The 17911-nt window shown below is 43.1% G+C and overlaps 1 protein-coding gene across 6 annotated transcripts in view; it reads left to right on the top strand.

The window, feature by feature from the left end:
- Nucleotides 1-17911, top strand: part of ELMO1 (engulfment and cell motility 1) — a 534040-nt gene that overhangs the window by 95151 nt on the left and 420978 nt on the right. For 5 of the 6 annotated variants that reach the window (XM_019418107.2, XM_019418110.2, XM_019418109.2 and 2 more), the window contains one exon: nt 6558-6705. In XM_019418107.2, the coding sequence (XP_019273652.1) occupies nt 6628-6705 (78 nt within the window). In that variant the 5' untranslated portion in view covers nt 6558-6627. Of the gene's footprint in view, nt 1-6303; nt 6417-6557; nt 6706-17911 lie in introns of those variants that run through there. The other variant, XM_019418111.2, reaches the window with a different exon arrangement.

Below are 17911 nucleotides of genomic sequence, written 5' to 3'. Positions count from 1 at the left end.
ACAGGACCTGCTACCTGAAGAGAAGAGGTGGAAAAGCTCACTAGACAGACAAAAACCAAAGCTACAAGAGTTCAGTAGAGCTGTATGTGAGGGAGAATGTGCTAGAGTAGAAGGTAACAAAATTGTCCTCAAATGATATCAATGTTTTCATGTTTTTATATAAATTTCCTTTCCTGTTGATTTTAGCAACTTACTTTTTTTTTTATTTCTCCAAGTGGTCCTTATTCTACATCTCATCTCTCTTTTTTTTTTTTTGCAGTTAAAATATTATATTTATGACTATTACTGCCCACTTTGTGAAGTTGGTCTATGTAATAAGTTTTTTTATTAAAAAGTTTTTTTTATTCTTTATTTTTGAGAGAGACAGAGAGACAGAGAGACAGAGTGCAAGTGGGGGAGGAACAGAGAGAGAGGGAGACACAGAATTGGAAACAGGCTCCAGGCTCTAGGCTGTCAGCACAGAGTCCTATGCGGGGCTTGAACTCATAAACTGGGAGATCATGACTTGAGCCAAAGTTGGATGCTTAACTGACTGAGTCATCCAGGCACCCCAATAAGTTTGTTTAAAAGCAATATTAGAAGCAGTCACCTTAGTGCCCTGCTTTTCAACCAGAGATGATTTTGACTCCCAAGGGACATCTGGCAATGTCTGGAGACATTTTGATTGTCTCCATTTTATAAGTGAGCATCTGATTGTATAAACGGGCATCTACTGGGTGGAGGCCAAGGCTGCTGCTAAACTTCAGCAGAGGCCAGGATGAGTCCCACAGCAAAGAATTATCTGATCCAGAATGTTAATAATGCTGTGGTTAAGAAGCCCTGCTTTAGTGGTTTCAGGAGAACAGACCTTCTCATGGCCAAGTTTATTAGTCTACATTTTATGGATTAAAAATAAATTAATTTTATTTATTTCTAAAGGGCTTTTGCTTTTTTTCTTGATTGTATCAGTGTATGAGAGTGTTATTTTGCCCACATTCTCACCAATCAATGAACATTTATTTCTTACCAATATGATAGACAAAAAAGGTCTGTTTTGCTGCTTTAATTTGCATTTCTGTTATTACTGTTAAGAGTGACCTTTTGGGTATTTATTGACCATACATTTCCTCTTGTGTGGATTACTTTGTAAACTAAAAAAAAAATTTATAAGAGATCATTGTTAAGGATATTGATACTAGGTTAGGTCACAGCTGTTGCAAGTATTTTCTCGATTGCTTATTATTTGTTTTTAAATTTTTATGGTGCTTTTTGGAACGGTGAAGATTTTAAGCGTCTTTGTGTCAAATCATCAGCCTCTTCTTTATGCTTTCTGTCTTCAGTGTTATGCCTGTTTACTAGGGCTGTCATAACAAAGCACCACAGTCTGGATGGTTTACACAACAGAAACGTATTGTCTCCTAGTTCTTGGGGCTGGAAATCTGAGATCAAGGTGTGGGCAGCTTGGCTCTTTCTGAAGCCTCTCTCCTTGGTTGTTGATGGCCGTTCTCTTACTGTTTCCTCAAATGGTTGTCCTCTGTACCTGTGTCTAGATTTCCTCTCCTTACAAGGACAACAGTCAGATAGGATTAGGGCCCATTCTAATGACCTTATTACAACTTAATTTCCTCGTTAAAGGCTCTGTTTCCAAATACAGCCATAGTCTTAGGTACGGGGGGTTAGGACTTGATCATATGAATTTTTGGCGAACACAGTAGCCCACAGTCATGTTCGAGGGGCCTCCAACACCTTGGGAATATGTAAATATTTGGGGGAAGTTACCAAGCTCAGTAAGGTTTAGTATCTTCATTCGTTTACTGTAAGGAGTGCCAAGTATCACTAGGGGAAGGATGCAGGGTAAGGAAACAAGTGTGTGCTTCAGGCTTCCAGTCCAATGCCTGCTCTCAGCTTCTGCCCCTGCTCCTTTCTACCAGCTGTCCCATGCCCTCCATGATGACATTTCCAGTTGTTGTGAGAGCAAAGACTTTTCTCTGCAAGTTTGCAACATATTGTAAAAGGATAGCTAATAGCACGTTTTGCACCTGGCAAGTTGAGTTATTACTAAGATTACCTTAGGAGGCTTTTGTCAGGAGCATATACATAACATGGAATATTTGATTCAGTTCTCTCTCTTCCTTTCTTTCTTCTGAATGGTTATGTCTTGCACAGTGTTCCCCTATTCCTGAAGCCATGAAACTTCCTCCTTGGCCTCTGCTGTTGTCAGAATGGATGTTAATTCCCTGATGGAGTAAGAGACTCTGAAATGGCACTCCCACCATCTATCGATCTATCCAGATCCTCCAGTGCAGGGGAGGATCCCTGCTCTCATGGTCTTCCCTGGCCGTCATCGCTCATCTATGCGACTTGGAAAGAGGAACGTCTGTCCTCTAATGCATGTTTGAGAAGGGAAACAAAGACAGAGTTCAGCAAGCGTGGATGAATCATAGCATCCTGGATAAGGTGAAGTGGGAGGCATCTGTCTCTTACCGTATTCTTGGGCTTAGACAGTAAGGGTGTTGGGATGTATCATTCTGTTTGGAATAAGAAGGATGTTGTACAAAGAAGAGGAGAAGAAGTAGGCCTTCCTGAGGCACAGTGCACCGTGCAAGACTGTGTCCTCCAAAGCACAAAGTAGGGGGCTCAGGAAAGCCTGAGTAATAGATGGAGATCAGAAGATGCCACTTTGCAGTAAGGATTGTTTTGAGCTGAAATCAATTTAGAAACAGCAGCACAGGAGGAACTCTCTGCCATTCTCATTTCTACTTAAAAGCAGGGCATAAATGTTTCTTTTGTAAAGGAAATTTAGATCTCTAAAGGAAATTTCTATTTGTAAAGATATCTTCCTCTCCCAAACCTGGAAGAGAACTACTCCAGACACCACTCTTAACCCCACGAAAGGATTTGAGACTGCATAGCAAACCAACTGAACAACTTGTTTTTTAACCATACATTTCCAAATCACCATTCCACCCCTTGTATCCCTCAGGAGCCCAAACCCCTTTGCCTTTGTCTAACCTCTTGTCCACACTTTGTCACCCTGTGTGAGACGGTATGGAAGCTCCAAGCTCTAACCACCCCTTTGAGTTACTTCTCACTGAGTTCTCCTGCATGTATGTACATTGCATGAGTAAACTCATTTGTTCCCTTCTGTCAATCTTGCCTTTGTTAGTTTAGTTTGCACTACCCAGCCACTGAACCTAAGAGAGCTGAGGATAGGTTTTTTCCCTTCCTCTCTAGATGGATGAAGTGAATGAAAGATTACTTTCAGAAGAGTGCTACTTTCAGAGTCCCTTTCTTTTTCTCTCTCTTTTTTTAAATCTTTTTTTTAAAGTTTAATTATTTATTTTGAGAGGTGAGGAGGGGCAGCAAGAGAGGCAATCCCAGGCAGGCTCTGAAATGTCAGTGTGGTGTCTGACATGGAGCTCGAACCGTGAGATCATGACCTAGGCTGAAATCAAGAATTGGATGTTTAACCGACTGAGCACCTCGGCACCCCTCTCTTTTTTTTTTTTAAATGTTTGTTTATTTTGAGAATGTGAAGTAGAGAGTGTGTATGCGCACTTGTGCACGTGAGTGAGAGCGGGAGAGGAGCAGAGAGAGAGAGGGAAATAGAGAATCTCAAGAATCCCAAGAATCTGTGCTGATAGCACAGAGCCTGCTTGGGATTCTCTGTTTCCTTCTCTTACAGAGGCTGATGTGGTGCTGGATCCCTTGAACTCTGAGATCATGACCTGAGCCAAAATCAAGGGTCAGATGCTTAACTGACTGAGCCACTCAGGTGCCTCTAGGCCTTTTCCCTCTTTACCTAACCTGAATACTAAGGGAAAAGGTTGTCTATTTTTTTTTCTACAAGGGAGCATTGAGCATTTGAAATATGAGATTGGTGCTCCCTCTCCACTATTCCCATAATCAGTATAAACCTATTATTTGTCACCAGTAGATAATGATGGCCAGTGGGCAGAGGACAACTTTCCTGGGGAGGAATGAAGGGACAGAGGAGTTGAAGCAAATCATTTACCCAGCTGTTTGGTGTTTCTTTCCCATTGATCCGCCTATTGGCTTCTACTGGCCCATCTGTCAGCCTCTTTCAGTGCAGTTGTGGGGGCACACAGTTCACCAGGGCAAGTGTGTTAGTTTTTCCATTACACAGCTCCTATAGGAATGTCCACATAGGCTTGATTTTTTCCCCCCTCTCTTAATAGGATTTGCTGGTGTAACAGAAAGACTAGAAATAGGATAAAAGGGTTTAAAGCCATTACAGGGACCAGAAGCTAAAACTATATGGGAAATTCGGTGGTGGTGGGGGGGGGGAAGGATCAGGTATTTGGAAACTTTATGCTCCCAAGACCTAATCAAGCTGACTGGAAAAACATGTGCTGATGTAACAGATCTTTAGGAGACTACAATGAGGTGAGCTTCAAACAGAGATATAAAGAACTTTGGACATAGACCAATGTGTAGAGACAGACAGATTTCTAGATGGGAATCAAGAGCGGTTTCTCTCTGTTGTCTTGGAAACGTGACCTAAAGCTAAGAAGGAGACCTTCAGCAGAATGATAAAGAAAATTGCAACTTGCTCAAGGGTTATGGAGTCACGTGTAACTGACACGGGGACTTTAGTAACTAACTCCCAAATAAAAAGCAACTAACTCCTCTGTCTCATTAAATTCGCTCAACTATAAGCAAAGCCATTTGACGTGCATATTAAGGTTGTAGAATTTTCATGTTAAAAATGGAATCAAGTAAATCAATCAGCAGGCAAGCAGGGACCTTGCAGAATTCTCCACCCGTTTCCTAGTTGCCTCCAGGGATTTGAGAGTTACCTTACAAGGCAGAATGGTTGGAGTGTCTAGCCAGCTGCACAGACTTCCCTTTAGTGGGTCTTAAATTTTAGTTTGCATAAGAATTATTATATTAGGCTGTTTACCAAAATTTATGAACCTTATATTTATGGGGCAATTTTGACAACATTAGACTCCACTTTACTGCTGGTGGCTCTGATGAGATAAAATTAACTGTTCTCTCACAGAAATATAAATTCAAGAGGATAAAATGTGGACTTCTGAGGATAACAATGTGGACTGGATTATTCATTCTGAAATGGTGCACCTGACTCTTCCCTGCTGGAGCGCCGTCTGTGCTGTTTGTTAGTGTGGGTAACACTGATGAAGTCTAATCACACTTGTCAAGTGAATTCCCAGGGGATTCCTTGTAGCCTTTTGGCTCTCTCAATGGCTCCTTTGTCCACTGCTGTCATCTTATTCTCCACAGAGACTCAGGGAGAGCCACATCATTGGATTCTCACCTGTTCAACAGGTTTTGTCTCAACAGTCTTTGAGGAATAAATACCAGTGAAAGGGGAAGAAAAGCACCCTTGGCTTTTGATTCCTGGGTGGTTAGATGACCTCTTTTAGTGTAATTCTAGACTATTTTGTGTAGAGGTGGGAGGAGGGTGCTCAAAATGCATTTTAATTTTCATTATTCTCTTGATCCCCAGGATCGTGTGTTCTTTGTTTACCTGGTATTTACAGTCTATTTTCACGTTAGAACCTATTTTCATGATTCTTATTCTAGGGTGTATAACTGGTTGGGATTGAAGTGATGTGGTACAGACATAATACATTGCCCATAGAATTCTCTAGTGAATAAAGGAGCATAGAGACTATGAAGAGGAATACCCCAGTACAGATTTGCTACTTGTGCTTGCATATATGAGACCCCATAATTATTTAACAAGTCCCTGTTGTAGAATATTCGTCCAGGTGGATGTGCAACTTTAAGAGGACGGAGATTCTCCACTATATTTTCACACGCGCGCGCGCACACACACACACACACACACAAATTTAAGTTTTGAGTCACATGAATGTGTTATCCGTTCAAAAATATTAAGTTAAAAAAGTCATCCTAAAGAAACAGGCCAATAATCTAGGGGAGGCAGCAGAGGATAATCTTACTTCTTTTGTGAAAGCAACACTATTCATTACAGTGAAAATTCAAGGTCCGTTCTGTTTGCCGCACTATCCACATCAGTCAATTTTCTTCCCTCCTGAAGGCGCAGTGTGTGAACTGGCCTTGGGGAGGGAGTGTGTGTATGCATGTGTGTGAACCTCAGGGCATTTTTTCTTCCTCATGATATCCTGGTTGCTATAGTGCGGAGCTCTATTTGTGACACACAGAAAATACTTTAAAGAAATGCTGCTTCCTGACCATGACTTCCTGGGCAATCTGTTCTTCCGGAGACTGTTGAGCGCGAGAAGTTTATGTGCGTTTCTGGACAGAGTGAGCCCAGCTCATCCAGACCCTGGGCACCACTGGGAGCCGAACCCCGTGGTAAGGGACAAACTGCCCCTTGCGGGGACCACGTCTCCTGAAGGCTTCGACTCTAGGGCATTGGCTCCTTCCTGTCATCTGTCTTCTCTCCTCAGGAGCAGCCGGAGGTACAGTTGGTGCCCTGTGTGTTGTATACCCAGAGCCGTTTCTCATACCTAAACCACCAGTGAAAACAGGAAGTGATGAAGCAGAATTTGCCCTGCATCGGCACTGAGCAACTTTTCTTTCTTTTTGTCATTCCTCATTAGGTGTAGACACGTGTGGCCGTCTGCACTGTAGGATCCCGGTTCTATAAGCTTTGGACTCCCTGGGATTACCATGCCGCCCCCCGCGGACATCGTCAAGGTGGCCATAGAATGGCCCGGCGCCTACCCCAAACTCATGGAAATCGATCAGGTCAGTCATGCTGGCAGCAGTTTGGGGGTTCTCTTCAGTCTTCTTTCTGTCTTGGAATTTTCACAGACTTTGGTTAGCTCTTTTGTCCTCCTGTCTCTCTCTGGCTGTGCTGAAAAATCTGTGCAATAATAGTTGCAGTGTAGTTTGCTTTGTGTACCACACACAGTGACGACGGATGGGGTTTTTATGCTCGTTCAACATCTACTTGGATTGTGTGAATACAGGGTTTGTGTCTGAAGCTGGGTGAGAGGCGGCAGGGCCCAGTGGCTTAGGTTCCGGGCAGTTGGCACAGTGGAGGCTATCCCGGCCCTGCCTGGCAAGTGCTCATGAGTAGGTGCAGGTTGTTTTATCCTAGGCAACACGAAACTTAATTTTTTGATACACTTTCCCCTTTGATTTTTGCAGAAGCAGCCAACAAGTACATTACAGTAACAGCTTAATAGTGAAATTAGTATAGAGGGGCTTGGGCTTGCCTCCCAGCTAATTGTAATTTTATTATTAATGTAAAATGCACTGTCTGTGTAGTGCATTGTCTGGCATGTAATACATCCTCAATACGTATTTAATGAATGAAAAAATATCCAAAAGATTTTTTAATATGGCCCTACCTTTAAAAGCCTCCTTTAGCTTGGGTCTCAACAGTCTTACGGTGTGGCTTTGATTTGATTTGATTTGATTACAGGTTATCTCAGGAAGGTTACTAGAGCAAATAATTTAAGGAGGAAAAAAAATTGAGACTTATGTACACTTAGAGTTTCATAAAACAAATACTATAGAATTCTAGGTGGCTTTTAATATTTTCACAATTAGGCTACCATGGCAACTCCACTTTTTATATATGTTCTCAGTATTGTTCTATGATTATGATCTATAATTTTCTTTCCCCTGGTCAGATGTTATTATCTGGTTGAAGAATACTGTAAGAGTTGTATGGCATTGTGTGGATCCAAAAGACTATTGACATAAATTATAAAGGTCAAATCAGAATTAGTTGAGCTTGAGTGTGAATTTGAGAAAGGGTAAAATTCTAGGATTGTTGTCAACAAAGGTGTCATCGGTCCAGCTCCTCATTGTCACTTTAACTGCTCTACGAGGCAGTTTTTGTGGAGCTCTAGAAGCAACCCATGTGGGTAGAGAAGCCCATCCGGTAGTTTTATATACATTTGTGTCAGGTAACAGATGTTTGTCCTTTTTCATGTGCTGTTCGAGAGAGGAGGTGAGTTGAATTTTAAAATATGCTTGGGACTACCTGGTGCAGACTAAATACAGTTAGGACTAGGTTTGCTACTGGCTAAGGGAACCAACGGCCTCAAAGGGGAGTTGACCTCTTACATCCACATGGCAGTCCTGGGCTGGCGTGGTGCTCCGGGGACATGAACCCAGGCAGGCCTCTTCTGTCTTGTTGCTTTGCCTTCTGCATATGTGTGGCTGAGGCTGGTTGTTCGGGCTTCACCTGGGAGCTCATTGGAAATGCAAAGTCTCAGACCCTACCCCAGATCTCCTGACCTAGAATCTGCATTTTAGCTAGGTCTCCAGGGACTCCTGTGTCTAGTTAAGTTTGAGAAGTACTGAGCTGGATCCCTGGTACCCCAGGTCTGGGGTACTTGTTTAAATGTTCTTGGGGCTTCTACCTCAAGTGATTCTAAGTCAGTGGTTTACTAAATTATTTCCGTTTGATTCTGCCGTGGCTCCGGGAACCTCTGCTATCAGGCAATAGCTCCCGATACACATTCTTAGGGGTTTGTGGAGTCAGTGTCCTGTTCTTGCCTTTGGGGATGGCCTTTGGTGTGTGTGTGCCTTAACACTTATTTTTTAGTTATCTTTTTATTTTGGAACAATTTTAGATTCATAGAAAAATCGTGAAGAGTCTATTGAGAGTTTCCATAACCCCTTCACTCAGTCTTCCCTAATGCTTAATATAACTGGTACATTTCCCAAAATGAAGGCATTAACCATGGCACATTACTGGTAACTAAACTACAAACTTTATTTGGATGTCAGCAGTGTTGCCACTGATGTCCTCTTTCTGTTCCAGGATCTAATCCAGGAATGCCAACCACATTGTAATATAGTCGTCATGGTTCCTCATTCTTCTCCAGCCTTTGACAGTTCTTCAGTCTTTCCTTGTTATTTCATGGCTTGAAAGTTTTGAGCAGTAACTTTAGTTCAATACAGTTTTTAAACAGAGAAATGGCAAGACTAGTACAAAGAACTTCTGTCTACCTTTTATCCAGGTTCTTTAAGTATTAACATTTTGCTTCATATGCGTGACTGTTTTCTCCATTTTCTCTCTTTTTAATATATAGCTTTTTTTCTGAACCATTTGAGAGTGACTTAGAGGCATCATCCCCCTTTACTCCTAAATACTCAGTGTAAGAACAGAATCCTTCTTTTACATAACCATAGTCTCTTTATAAAAGCCAGGAAATTGAACAGCAGTTCAAAACTATCATCTAATTCAAAGTCCATAGTCCATATTCAAGATTCATCAGTTGTCCCAATAAGATCCCTTATCCCTCCAGGCTCATGTATTACATTTATTGTCCTGTCCCGATGGTGTCCATTGACATGGAATGTTTCCTTAGTCTTTCTTTATCTTTTGTGGCCTTGACAATTTTGTAGAGTACAGGACAGCTTTGTGGAATATTCTTCAGTTTGGGTCTCTCTGATGTTTTCTTCCCAGGTTTTGCATTATCAGGTGAAATGCCAGAGAGATGATGCTGTGTCCTCTTCCGGGCACTGTATCAGGAGGCACCTGGTGTTTCCTTGTCTCGTTCTTGGTGATGATCCGGTTTTACAAATGCAGATATGAGGTTCACAGTATTTGAGTGATTTGCCAATTCATGAGAGCAGGACACACACCCAGGTCTCTCTTACTCTGAAGACTGAACTTTTAAACAGTTGGCTAAATTGTGGGCCTTGTGGTATTGCCGTATGGAGACTACACAAAGGATTAGAAACCTAACCCCTTATTGCCCTGCAGCTACTGAGATTGGAGTGAGACTCATGGCAGTGCTGGCATCAGGTGTTGTTTCTTGATTGGGTCAGAAATTGGCCCAAGAATTGGAAATGTATTTGCACATGCAACAAAGACTTGAGCCATGATTCGTACTTGGACTTTTCTTCTGATCTTTTACCTTGTTCAGTGAGGGTCGCATAGCCTGCCTCTCTCCTGTGGCAGGCTACCTTTGTTCAGAAAGCTCTTTGCTCCTTTTGACCCTGGGTAGCTACTATTTCACTAAAAGGTTATTTCTGGGAGTTGGGTTCGGCTTTGCTGTCCCTTGTTCTCCTAAAACCTTGAGTGTCCTTCCGCTTATCCCATTGTGTTGTCCCTGTCTGTCACCTTAAACCGGTGGTCCGACTCAACCTTGGGCGTGCCCAAGGATCACCCAAGGAGCTTGTGAAAAATGCACATTTCCAGCCGAGCTGCAGAGATTTTGATTCTGTCGCCAGGGGTGGGGCCCTTCCTCTGCTTTGTGAGGAACACTACGTGAGGTTGATGCAGGGGCCCCCACACCTCCCAATCCAGGGGCTCGTGAGAAACCGTCATGAGCCTGTAAATTGCTTCATCTTTGAGTGCAGTTTCTCTAGTGCCTAGAGAACAGTCCGTCCTTAATCAATGGATATTTAATTAATGAATAACTGGAAGAAGGAGCACATTTCTGCTCAGCTTTGCTCTATTGATGCCTGTTTGGTTCAAGGGGATGTCTGCACGGAGCCGACTGGTTTGTTTTCTCTCCAGATTGTGAAGAGACAATTCTGCCTTTCCACTCAGCAGGAAAAGCCCCTATGGGATTTTTACAAGAAGAGTTTGCCATACCATAGGAAGCCGTCAGAGGAGTTGTAAACTATCTCGTTGGTGGCTTCTGCTTTGGCCTTTATGGTCTGTTGCTGAGTTTCACCCTCAGGGGCCACTTGAAGCCACCAGTCGGTGGTTGTCTGGACATACTGAGCCTTAAAGCCTCCCACCCCCTGTCCTGGTTAACTTACTATTTTCTGAACAGCTTATTTTTCTCAATCAAGAGTATAGAACCCTCGACACTCTGATGAGAGGCGTTTGCTGAGAGTTAGTGTGGCCTAAGCAATGCAGTACACTCTCCAGGACATTGAAACCTGGTTGGGGCCCCGGAGCCCCCATATTTGTGAGAGGCTCTGTTACCCTCTTTGAGCCTCAGTATCTTCATTTTGCAAAGCTGACATAATAATTTTGCACTTTCATGATTGTTGTGAAGATTAAAGAAAATGTGTGAAAAAGAATGTAGGACATCGCCTGGCTCAGAGTAATTACTCCATAAAGGCAGCCCTGTTTCTGCCAGTTTAAGCAAGTTCTCCTTAGATTAGGAAATGAGATGCGCTGGTTTTCTTTTTTACCTGCCCTTTGTCAAGAATGGTTCCCTGGCTTTCTCCTTCTTTCTGTGCCTAATGTTTTTATTTTTATTAAACAATTTTTTAAATGTTTATTTTTGAGAGAGAGAGTGGGGGGGTGAGGGGCAGAGAGGGGGATACAGAGGACCCCATACAGGCTCCACACTGACAGCAGAGAGCCGGATGTGGGGCTCGAACTCACAAACCATGAGATCATGACCTGAGCCCAAGTCGGACGCTTAACTGCCTGAACCACCCAGGCACTCCTGCCTAATGTTTTTAATGTTTAGGAAGAGAGACAACTAAAGGGTAGGTGGGAGGCATCACCTAGTAATAAGGGAGAATGCTAACTGGACATGCAACCAGTTGTGCTGTGGAATATTCACTGGCTCCCTAGCACTTCTCCTTGATAGTTTCTTCTGTTTCTTGGCCACGTGCCAGCATTCTGGGCAGCAGATATTCTGTTCCCACACATGCGCCTCAGGCCTCTAGTTTCTCCTGTCTGCCCTGCCTCACATTCCTTCCTTTCCAAGGAGTGCACTGTGGCCAGAAAGCCACCACTCCTGTCTGCGCCTTACAAGTCCTCTGCTTATGGGTTTGCGTGCCTCCAGGATCTCATGATGCCCTTGTCTCCTGCCATCCTCTTCCCGCCCACACCCGCACCCACTGCCAGCAGAGGAGGGAAGGGATGGTCCTGCCCCTGTCCCAGGCCATTCAGTCTGTCCCATCCCCCGACTCTCTGGCTGCACCTGTGTTCTAACCCGTCCTTTCCCCTTACCTGAGGCTTTGCCCCATCACTGTTGTCTTCAGTTGTTCTTTTCTTCTCTGCTTTCACCAATAAGCTCTTCTGTTCCTGCCTTGGAAGGCCCTTCTCTTGACCTAGTAACTCTCTTGCTAGCGTGTAATTTAGGTTGTGTCTTTCCATTCCAAGTTGATTTAAATGTTGTCAGTATAGACCATGACCTGTGCTGTGTCAGTATCTACTTAATCTGAGAATGAGTAACAACTTTCCTCTCCCTGGAGCTGCTCTCTGATGGCTGCAGTGCCTTCTGCTTTGCTAAATGGAGTGGTCCTCCCTCCGCCTTGCTTGGCCTCGCTGTCTTGGTTACACTTGGCAAAGCTGCTCATTCTGATCTTCTTGAAACTCCCTGTTCTTCATTAAGCTGCAGTCCTGAGATTCTCCCTCCTTGTCTGATTAGTCTTTGTGAGTTTCCTTCATGGTTTCACGACTTTCTCCTTTCTAAATTTGCCCCAGCCTCAGTGCTTAGCCCACTGGTCTGTGTGTTTACTACTGATACTCTTTGTCTAGATTCCATGTTCTCTCTTGGCTTGAAGTATAACTTCTATCTAAGTAACACCAGCTCTGTCACCAGTGTGCCCCTGCTGGCTGGCCACCAGGTCTTCTCCATTTGATAGATACGTTATGCCTCTATATAAGCCTCCATGTGCCTGCAGAATACAAGCAAGTGATTGGTGAAACTGTGCAGATGTAAGCCTGCAGAAAGGTGGTGTGATAGGTGTTACCAACTTTTGGAAGTTATTTCAGGTAGAAGAAGGATGGGTTAGATGTGTTGTTCACAACCCCAAGTGTACAGACTCCATCCTGTCCATACAAGGAAATAAAGCCCACTTCTACTCAGGAAAAGCTAGCCTAAGCCATCCCAGCGGGCAAGGGGTCTGGGTCGTCTCTAATATCTGTGCACCGGACAAGCCCTTGGGAAGGTTGTTATACATCATGTTCAGGCCCAGAAACAATGATGGGGAGAGATGCATATATTTTTTTAAATGTTTATTTTTGAGAGAGAGAGAGAGAGAGAGAGAGAGACAGAGAGCACGAGCGAGCAGGTGAGAGTCGGGGAGGGGCAAAGATAGAAGCAGACAGAGGATCTGAAGTGGGCTTGATGCTGATAACAGTGAGCCCGATGTGGGGCTTCAACTCACAAACTATGAGATTATGACCTGAGCCGAAGTTGGACATTTAACTGACTGAGCCACCCAGGTGCCCCGCATGGTTTTTAACCTTAGTTGGATCATTCTCAAGGATCCTTCTCAAATCCTTCCCAAATGCTTCAGGGGTGAGGGGTGTATGCAGTGTGTTTGAAGGCTTTTCACACTCACTCCTGCAACAGCAGCTTATATCGGCCTTTTGATTTTTGCATGCTTTTGCAAAAGATTTTGTTTGAGGAGAGTATAATACAACTAAAAAAAAGTAAGTCATGGATGATTCTTGAGTGATCCTAAGACTTGAATCAGATTCTTTATTTATTTAAGTTTTTCTTAAAAAAATTTTTTTTAATGTTCATTTATTTTTGAGAGAGGGAGGGACAGAGCATGAGCTGGGGAGGGGCAGAGAGTGAGGGAGACACAGAATCTGAAGCAGGCTCCAGGCTCTGAGCTGTCAGCACAGAGCCCGATGCAGGGCTCAAACTCACAAACCGTGAGATCATGACCTGAGCCAAAGTCGGATGCTTAACCAACTGAGCCACCCAGGTGCCCCTTGAGTCAGATTCTTTAATTTGACTTGATGTCCCCTCCATGATTTCCCTTCATATTACCCACGGTGCAAGGTATCTTTGTATTGACCAGGGTTCAAAGCTGCTGTGTGCAATTTTTAAGTACCATCTTGCTATATAGAAGCTTCCCCTTTAGAAGTATGTCCCTGCACATGCATGTGGTTCGTTTCTTGCAGTTTCTTTCTGAGAGTGAACCTGCTTGAATTCCTCCTGCTTCTGTTCAGCCCTTCATTCCTTTAAATCCTGGCTTTGCTAACACTGCCCAGAGCCTTCTTTGTATTCAAACCTTTGCTGAGTGTGTTATAATGCAGTTATTTTTCCATCCTTCTCATTTCTTATACCATTTTCTTTGCCTGTAGCTTTTATTCAGTTAATATAGTATGCACATAATGTTGCTTACATTTTTTTAGTGTACCCATGTCTTTTGAAGTAGATTATATGCTCCCGGTGATCAGTCAGCTTGTGTTTTACATGTATTTGTACCCTGTGATCCCTTACATCGATCTCTATTTCTGTGTGTATCTACTTTAGGTTTGAACTATGAACAGTAAGGATGAGAATAAACCATTGATATTCTCCATCCTCCTAGCAGAAAAATTGTAGTAGCATCCTCTGCCTATATATGGTCGGGGATATTATTTCCCTAAGAGAAACCTACGTGATATGTTTTCAGGCAAGCGTGTACAAAATGACTGCCTGCATTTTCCCCTTAGCTATCCTATTTCTGTAGATATGTTTTTTTGTTTTTTGGTTTTTTTTTTTACATTTTTTAATGTTTATTTTTGAGAGAGAGAGAGCAAGAGAGAGAGAGAGAGAGAGAGAGAGAGAGAGAGAGAGAGACAGGCAGAGAGAGAGGGAGACACTGAATCCGAAGCAGCCTTCAGGTTCTGAGCTGTCAGCACAGAGCCCGAGGTGGGGTTCGGAGAACCCATGAACCATGAGATCATGACCTAAGCCAAAGGCGGACATTTAACCGACTGAGTTACCTGGGCACCCCTCTGTAGATATTTAAGATATAATCTAATATGTATAACTTTGATTTACCCAAGACCTTTTTAAGCTCATTAATTGCATAAAGCACATTTATTTAAAAAAAAAATTTTTTTTAACGTTTATTTATTTTTGAGACAGAGAGAGACAGAGCATGAACGGGGGAGGGGCAGAGAGAGAGGGAGACAGAATCGGAAGCAGGCTCCAGGCTCTGAGCCATCAGCCCAGAGCCCGACGCGGGGCTTGAACTCACAGACCGCGAGATCGTGACCCGGGCTGAAGTCGGATGCTTAACCAACTGAGCCACCCAGGCGCCCCCATAAAGCACATTTAAATTTTTGTGCTTGACATTGGAGTTTTGCTCATTCTGTACATAATAATAACAGTAGCAGTAGAAATAATAGCATGGGCCATCTGATGAGCACATACGATATGCCAGGCAGTATGTTAAATGCCTTGCAATGGAGTATTTCATCCCCCCAAAAAGACTTTGGATGTCCTAGTTCATAATTGTTCACAAGCTCATTAATTTGCCTCAGATCACACAGCTAGGAAGCTACTGATTTGAATCCAACACTGCATGATACTAAAACCCAGGCCATTTCTACTAAACCATAAATCTGTTTCGTAGCTCTTTTTTAAAAATTTCATTTCAGCCTAATTGAGGTGTGATTGACATGCATTATAAGATATTTAGAGTGTACATCATGGTGATTTGATATACAGATATACTGTGAAAGGATTCTCCCCCATAGAGTTAATTAACATACCCATCACTTCACATATTTATCTTTGTGTGTGTGTGTGAGAATGTTCAAGTTCTACTTTCTTAGCACATTTCAATTATACAATACACTGTCATCAGCTGTAGTCACCATGTTTTACATTAAGCTTTATTCATCTTATAGGTGATAGTTTGTATCCTTTCGCCAGCCTCTGCCTATTCCTTCTACCTCCCCAGTCCCTGGCAGCCATCTTTCTATTCTGTTTCTGTAAGTTTGATTTAAAAAAAAAAATCCCATGTGTAAGTGATATCGTGTAGTATTTGCCTTTATTTAACTTACCTTACTTGTTAAGTAGTTCTTTTTCAGATTCTCCATCTCTTATGCTCCTCCCTAATTGTTCCAACCATTAACACCAGTCTGATTTGAGCAGACACATACACCATTGCCAAATTTGCTTGCTCCAGCCACTAATGACGTGACTTCCAGGGACACACTGTGTTATGAAAGCAAAGATGGTATTTCTTTAAAAATGAGGGGCAATGTGGCCACTGGCCTAGGTTACTCCAGAAGGAGCCACCTGAAATGAGACATCCTGTTGAGGCTGGACACTGGTAAGGCAGTTTGACTTGGTGCTTATAGGCATGGGCAGTGGGCAGACTGATAGGGCCTGAAAGTCTGGGCTGCCACTTGAGAGCTGTGTGACTGGGGGCAAGCCTCCTGCTTTGTAAGAAAGAATTGGCAGTATTCATACATCCTTCCTGGCATTGTGGGGATTCAGTGAGATCATCATTCAGCACTCTGCTTAATAATGGTAACCACTAGCAGTCAGTTATGAGTTTTCAGATTGGCACAAGCTTTTTGTGTTCCAGGCAAGACTGGAAGCAATAATACAAACTTCTACTTAGTTGCATTAAAGTCAGTTCTGTAGCCTGGAAACCCATAATTCCTGCGACATTTAAATATTGACAGCCTGGTGAGCTAAAATGACACCTGAACTCAAAATATGTTTTGAATTCAGAACTTTAAGATCACATAGCACATAGAATGCACAACATGAATGTACTTAATACCACTGAACCGTACATTTAAAAATGGTAAGGGCCACCTGGGTGGCTTAGTCAGTTAAGCGTCTGACTTCAGCTCAGGTCATGATCTCACATTTTGTGAGTTTAAGCCCTGAATTTTGCTCTGTGCTGACAGCTCAGAGCCTGGAGCCTGCTCTGGATTCTATGCCTCCCTCTCTCTGCCCCTCCCCTGCTCGCTTGCTGTCTCTCTCTCTCAAAAATAAATAATTAAAAAAACCTTTATAAAAATGGTTGAAAGTGGAAATTTTATGTTTCATATTAAGTTTATTTATTTTGAGAGAGAGAGCAAGCAAGCATGTGAGTGCAAGCCAGGAAGGGGCAGAGAGAAGGAGAGAATCCCGAGCAAAGCCCTATGTGGGGCTCGATCTCCCCAATCTATGAGATCATGACCTGAGCTAAAATCAAGAGTCAATAGCTTAACCGACTGAGCCACCCAGGTGCCCCTGGAAATTTTATGTTGTGTATAGGTTACCACAATACACAAAGTTTTAAAATCCCGTAGAATCGAGAAAATGAGATTGGATTTCTGAAAAGCGAGGTTCCAACTTTATATTACAAAAATTAAAAGTCCTGTAATTTTCCTAGACGGTTCTTTCCTGACTGTTGGATTGTATCACCATTTCTCAGCCTCAGAGCCACTGAACTTTTGGACTGGATGATTCTTTTTTTTTTTAATTTTTAAATGTTTATTTTTGAAAGAGAGACAAAGTGTGAGCCGGGGAGGGGCAGAGAGAGAGGAAGACACAGAATCCAAAGCAGGCTCCAGGCTCTGAGCTGTCAGCACAGAGCCTGATGTGGGGCTCGAACTCATGAACCATGAGATCATGACCTGAGCTGAAGTCGGATGATTAACCTACTGAGCCACATAGGCCCCTCTGGACTGGATGATTCTTAGTTACGAGTGCTGTCCTGTGCATTGTAGGATTTAAGTTATATCCTGGCCTTTACCCACTAGGTGCCAGGAGCATCCCCTCCCCCAGTTTTGGCAACCAAAAATGTCTCTAGACATTGCCACATGTCCCCTGGGCAATTGATGAATTTCTCTCTGTTGAGAATGGACTAAATCGGTGGTTCCCAAGCTTGGTTCTTTGCTGGAATCACTTACGAAACATATTGAACATACGGAGAGGATTATTTGTAGGTACATTCGGAGGCCCAGGGATTCCTGTTTTTATCAAGCTCCTTGGTGATGCTGATGCTCTTGGGGCCAGATTTGGAAATCACTGTTGTGAGGCCCTCTAAATTTCTGACTCTCTCTGTTGGCGACTCATCTGGTTCCCACAGTAACCTTCAGTGTGTGATTCAGTACCCGCATCAGTAAAATGGTCCTACTAATTCTTCACCTCTCCTTACTTTACACAATGTCCAAACATAGCACCTGCAGGAGCTCCTTCTGTTCCACATGACAAAGATGTGACAAAGCCTGTGTGCGGCTGCACTGTTGCTTTGTGTGATGTCATAATAAAGGTAGAATGACACTGTGACAGGAATAGTCATTCCTCATCTGATTTTGCAACTGTTGGACTTG

The sequence above is a fragment of the Panthera pardus genome, unplaced genomic scaffold, assembly GCF_024362965.1.
Source record: "Panthera pardus isolate Hobbes unplaced genomic scaffold, ASM2436296v1 HiC_scaffold_8, whole genome shotgun sequence".
Lineage (NCBI taxonomy): Eukaryota > Metazoa > Chordata > Mammalia > Carnivora > Felidae > Panthera > Panthera pardus.
Note: the sequence above shows the minus strand (reverse complement) of the source record. Positions and strands in the feature narration are given on the sequence as shown.